The sequence below is a fragment of the Octodon degus genome, unplaced genomic scaffold (assembly GCF_000260255.1).
Source record: "Octodon degus isolate 3935 unplaced genomic scaffold, OctDeg1.0 scaffold00109, whole genome shotgun sequence".
In the NCBI taxonomy this organism is placed as follows: Eukaryota; Metazoa; Chordata; class Mammalia; order Rodentia; family Octodontidae; genus Octodon; species Octodon degus.
Genome location: NW_004524685.1, coordinates 3,674,622 through 3,681,083, shown reverse-complemented (window position 1 = coordinate 3,681,083; position 6,462 = coordinate 3,674,622). Strand labels below are relative to the sequence as shown.

The window sequence follows — 6,462 nt, the reverse complement described above, 5'->3', positions numbered from 1 at the left end:
CAAAACTAACCAAAAAAGTGGGATAGAAATGAATGACCCTTTTGTATCTCTATACTCAAAATAGGATAGATATACAGCTCTATTCTCTTAATTAAATGAATAGAGAGGTTTGTTATAATAGTGTTTGAGACAGCATATCATGTCTGCATCTTCTACAGTGAATAACCACTAAGACAACAATATGCAATCTATTAATTATTGAAAATGTGCTAGTAATCAGTTGTAAAACTGTCTCATTGATATTTGTTTCTCAAAAAATTATTTAAAATAGTAATTACAGTAAACCAGACCAAAAAAACATATATTCTTTTTCATTTATGGAACCTAAAAGAGTTATCAATAAGAGTGGAATAGTGACTGCTAGAGACTGGAAAGGATTGGGGATAAGTGGTTGAAGAAAGGTAGGAGAACATGTACCAAAATACAACTAGGAAGAACAAGATTTTGCAATCTATAGCACAATAGGGTGACTAGTCTGCCACAGCCTATTATCTATATAGGAAGATCTGGAAGAGAAGAGTTTGAAGACCCCAAACACAAAGAAATAATGAAATGGAAACACTAATTATCCTGGTTTGATCATTCAACATATTATAAATGTATTGAACTGTCACAGTGTGACTTATACATATGCACAATTATTATGTATTAAATAAAAAGAAAACTATAAGTTAAGAAAGGGACAGAACTTCATTAAATACATGTAGGGGAAGGCTGGAGAAATAGCTCAGTGGCATAAGCATCTGCCAAGGTCCTGAGTTCAACTCCCAGTATCACAAATAAACAAACAAATATAATTCATGTAGGGGAAGGAAGTCAATAACAAGTGGGAAAAATCCTCAGGCTTTCAACAATAACAAGCAACAGTAGAACCAGCTCCAAAGTTCCTAATTTAAGTATCAATCATTCTCTCATTTGGCCTCTAACGTCTATCTTTCATCTGCTGAACTTTGGTGAAGTTGGCTTTCCCATAATAAAAGGCAAAGGATTTCATTATTTAGCAGTTCCATCCTCTGACTTCTCTGTAACTTTTGACAATGATGATCAATTTTTTCTCAAAATTTTCTTCTTAGGCATTTCTACTTGATCCTGTGTCAAGCTCCTTTCCTAGGAAATCTAACCATATAGTTTCTACTATAATATCACTGGAAAGATTCCAAAATCAGGGTTTCCAGCCTTGCCCTCTCTTCTCCACTTTGGCATTTTCAAATTTTCCAACTGACTGAACTAGTCACAGTTTCTTAAATCAATGGGCCACGTCCTACTGGCACCAGGGACTGGTTTTGAGCAAGACAGTGTTTCCACAGAGACGGGCTTGCAGGTTGGAGAATAACAGGATTAGATGCCCATAAGGAGCGTGCAACCGTGATCCTTCACATGCACAATTCATAGGTTTGCTCTTTTATGAGAATCTAAAGCTGCTGCCCATCTGACGATTGCAGAGCTCACAGATTTGTGATCTCTGCCTGAATGCTTGATTCTCAAATCTGTAGCATTATAATGTGGTGATCACGTTGATTTTCTTCATTTTTTTTTGCATGCTCTCTCTAGGTCCAATGAATTTCCTAATTCTTTCAAATCTTAACTCAAAATATATGGTGAATCCTACCTTCCCTTTGTGTTTTCACTTCTGCCAACCTGAGAAACATCCTTGTCATCCATATAACTCCAATACGGAAACAGGAACCTCCTGTCCATTTTGGACACTACTACCAGGCTGACTTTTCATTATTTGAGTCTACAGAATTCTTCATCAAGAACAAGGCAAGTTGGAACTGCTAGTTTGACAGGTAAGACTCTACACGACCTGTGATACCTTCCTTAGAATTTTATTTACCTAACATTAACCTATCAAGAAAAAGTTTGGGATTTAAAGACAGAAAACCTGCCTCTGGGGTTTGAGTTCCATCTCTATCACTCACCAGAAATATTGGTGTAGGCAAGCAAAATAAGTCCTCTGAATTTAACTCTCTTCACTTGAACAAATTGAGGATGATAACCTAAGAAAGCTCTTCCTAGATAAAGGGCATATGTACGTGAAGGACATGGTGGAGTGTTTAACACAAGAAGCTTGGTATTGATAGCTACTGTGTAAAAAACATGCCCTCTCCTGTCACCTATCAAAATGTTATCCATTCTTCAAGCCTATGGAATAGCTAATTTTGTCCATAGAGCCTCTTCTGAACTGCTCTTAGTTTTAAGTGACTGTCAATGGATACTCCTAGTGTAATATTTTATTCTTACCTGTGAATATTTCTGCCAAATAAAACATGTGTACCTCTCAGGAGAAATTGTCTTACTTTACCAGAAGATACAATTATAAATGTATACTCCTTTATTGCTCTTCTGGAAATGTTAAATCCTTTCTGAGCAATGAGTGTGCTGTATACACTTCATATTCCTGCATTCAGAAGAGACTCAAGCAAATCTCTGTTGAGGTTGATTGCTTCACCTACCTGAAGCTAAATGATTATCTTGGAACTTACAGAAAAGATTATTGTTTATCCCATCATCCTGACTTTTTCTGAACAAAGTAAATGGCTTAGGAAACTCTTGCTTTAATGAGACTTGCCCAATAATTCAATTTGATGATTAATACATTGATAATTAATTATAATAGTTGGAAAGGTTATGTTTCTTTTTTATGTATTCAACACAGGGTCTAAAGGATCTACAGGGTTTACAGGGTCTCACTACATAGATCGGACTTGTAGTGATTCTCCTGTTTTCAGCCTCCCAAGTATTGGGATTACAGGTACGTGCCACCATGCCCAGTCTCAATCACCATCTCAGTGTGTCCCAGAGACAGGCCCAGTACGGCACGGTAGGCAGGGGATGGACCCCAGGTCACTGGGCTCTGCCTAAGCAGGTGCTTTAGACTGCTGAGCTATCTGGCCAGCCTGAGTTTATGTTTCTTAATAAGATACTCTTTAGATTTAATTTTAATCTTTAACCATTTATTCTAGTTAGAGTAGTTTCATCTCTATCAAATTGCTTCAAGTAATAACCACAAGAGAAATACAGTCTAAGAAAATGTGATGTCATCTTGTCTCATTCTGTGATTTCTAGAATTAAATCAATGACTCGAATTTTATTTTCCTTAAATAGGTACTTTAAGATGTATTTCAGTATGTTTGCAGTTTTGAAAATTAATTTCTAAAGACATGGGTAAATTACTTAAGTTCCATAAGTATGAAAGGCAAACACAGTGTTTATAATATTGTAATTTTAAATGGCTTTAAAAAGATTTTAAGTGGCTTTAAAAGGATGTTAGATGATTTCAAATTAATCTTGAATTTCACTTGCATAATAAAAATCAGCTGAAAAATTCAGTGTATCATCTCACAGTTTTGCTTACATATTATTTAACAAGTAGCTTGGCTGAGGGCTTTTTTTCCACTTGACAGGCTGATTTTTTTTCTCCCAGTGTATACTGGCTATTTGTATTAGATAGGTTGAGCCTTTCTTTATCCCTAAATGTAAATTGATTATATCACTGATGAGATAATGATACATGTTTCTCTTCATGAGAATGGAAATGCTTCATTAAAATAATAATATCAAGGAGTTATTTTTCTCAGTAAGTAATTGACTATATAATTTCTGCATAACAATGATTACAGTATGTTAATCTATTTAATGCTGTTTTGTTGAAGGAATAATTGGTATAGTACATTTTTCTTTAATGTACCATAACTTTTACATATTCTTTTTTAATATAACTATGTGTTAAGATTGTTCCTTTTTTATTTAAAGAAAGATAATCTGCATAAACCTGTTAATTTCCTGGTTGGATTTCAGTTGAACAAGCAAAAACATATAGTTTACCCAGAATTAACCTTCTCAAGGCTGCCAATTTTTTTAGAAAAAGTATAATATTTGAGCCAGAGCTGCATTCAATAAGTGCATCTTAGCAACTAGAATTCAATTGCTGTGTTGGGACATTTCTATGCCAAATCTCATTGGTTCTACATTGTACAGCCTGAGATTACATGTATAATTGGTGCATTAAAACATTAATGTATAGTTAGTTCATTCAAACATTTTAAAAAACAACTTACGGGAGGTCCAGGGTCCCCTTTTGGCCCTCTCAGATACTCCATTTCAAGAACTGTGTTCAGATCCTCATAATAATAATAATCATAAAGCTCAGTTTCGTTGTTATGTTCAATGAGATACGTAGCATCAGAATAAAATTCACCTTCCTTCCTTGAATCAAGGTGATTATCCACAGATGGATCATGTGTCAGTTTATACAGGCTTGTATTTAAAATCTGTTCCATTTCCAAGAGCTCATTAGTGTGTAAATTTGTTGTGATAGCCTTCTTGAGATTAGTAATTGTATCTTGTTTTGTATATGGAACAAGAGATGACATCTTCTTAAACAGTGAGAGACTACTTTCTGCATCATGTTGTGTGATGTTGTTGGATATGTTTAACAGAGAACTAAATTTTTCCTCCATATTTATTCTCGCCTCTCTGAGGCCAGGATGGACCATTGACAGGTTTAAATTTGTCTCACTATGTTCTGCAGCGGCGGTTTCTTTGTTTCGAATCCCATAATCCTTGTGCTCCAGAGCAGAGAGATTTCCTGAGTAAAGAGAAGTTAGCTGAGACCCTAGGATCCTGTATTCTTGTTTCGTAGGCTCTGCTGTAGAATCATTACTTACGATATTTGTCCTGTTTTTGCCTTCTTCAGTAAATGTAATCTCTGACAATACTTTTTCAGCAAATCTTCGGGGCAGGGAAGAATGTTCCATTCTCTTAGTTGGTGTGATAGTTGTGTAAGGAAGGTTGGCTTCGGGTTGCTGCTCAACTGCTTGGCGACATCGCTGTTTGACATGTCCACAGTAGCCTGCAGATGCTTCTGTAGAAGGGATGATATCCAACTGACATACCATTCCTTCAAAATGGACAGAAGTGTTATACATACTTCCTAGGGTAAACACGCTGTTAGAATCAAATGTCTGAACTTCTGAAACAGTCTCTCTGCTAAAATATTTCTTTCCACACTCAATAAACATGGAGACAACTTGTTTTCTAATGGTAATGGCAAGTGCGTGCCATCGTCCATCGTGAACACTATAGTTGAAAAAAACAGATTGCTTTCCTCCGATGTATACCATTAACTTTTTAGGTAGTAATTGCACCCCTAACTGCAGTCTATTTTTATTTCTAACACTGAAGAAAAATGCATTATTTACTTTATGCGACTGTAATGCAATTAAGATTGTAAATGGCTGTGCTAAATTGACTGGTAAAACTTTCATGAGAGGTGACTCAATATAAGCATCATTTTTTAAAATGACACCTGATTCTGTTAAATAGATGCCCTGAGGTAACTGTGTAGATGATGATGGTACGGCAGCTGCTGGGGATGCGTGTCTTACGGCTGCGCCTCCAAGGCCTAGTTGATGAAGAATATCTATGCCTGGAAATTAAAAAGAAAGAGAAAGAGAGAAAGAATCTTACTCTTATGCATTCATTGTTGAGTATCAGAAAAATCTTCCTTGTGTAAACAGTGATTTCCAAATTAAGCATTGCTCTATTAATAATATTCTGGTAACAACAGGTAGGGAGAGGGAGAATAAGATGTCACATTCAATAATTTCAATAAAGTATGTGCATAAATATGCAAACAATCTGCATACCAATATCTTTTAGTCCAAAATTCAGTTCAAAATTGTTTTAGCTCACTCATCTTTTTCCACTTCAATGATTTGTTACTCATATATATGTATATATATAATATAATATATACAACATGTATATTCATGTTTTGTTGATATACACACACACATATATATATATGCTAATTTAAATGAACAGAATAATAATCCATATACCACGTTAATCTATGAAGTGTGAGTAACTTTGTTCGAGGTTACCTAACTCTAAGGGTATACATTTCTAAATCTGAGAAGCAAATAAGGAAAGGAAAACTGCTTCTTTGAAAATTAAAATACTTAAACTTATACAATCTATAAACTCTTTTTTATGGTGTCAAGTAAGCTATTCTTACACAAAAGAATGGTTGCATTTATTTGATGATATCAAGGGCTGATTCTTGCCCCAAGAAAACCTCTTATTGCAAAAAAATTAACAAATTCCTTCAGGAAGTATCTCAAATTACTGATGTCATTAAAGGAAATATTGGGCTGGGAAGACAGCTCAGGGCATGAATGCCTGCCTTGCAAGCACAACGTCCTGAGTTTGAGCCCCAGTAAAAACAAAACAAAAGAAAACAAAGGAAATACTATTGAGAAAAGTATTGTTTAAAAACTTTAGAATGTGGGTAGAGTTTCAGCCTTTTTTACATACATAAATGTTTTCTGCAACCATATTTTATTGGAGTTTTAATCACAAATAATTCTCTTCTCTTCTCTTCTCTTCTCTTCTCTTCTCTTCTCTTCTCTTCTCTTCTCTTCTCTTCTCTTCTCTTCTCTTCTCTTCTCTTCTCTT

General features: G+C 35.0%; 1 protein-coding gene across 1 annotated transcript in view; it reads right to left on the bottom strand.

The window, feature by feature from the left end:
* Positions 1–6,462, bottom strand: part of Col24a1 (collagen type XXIV alpha 1 chain) — a 403,759-nt gene that overhangs the window by 372,301 nt on the left and 24,996 nt on the right. Inside the window, exon 3 of the mRNA XM_023699052.1 lies at positions 4,062–5,431. Within this exon, the coding sequence (XP_023554820.1) occupies positions 4,062–5,431 (1,370 nt within the window). The remainder of the gene's footprint in view (positions 1–4,061; positions 5,432–6,462) is intronic.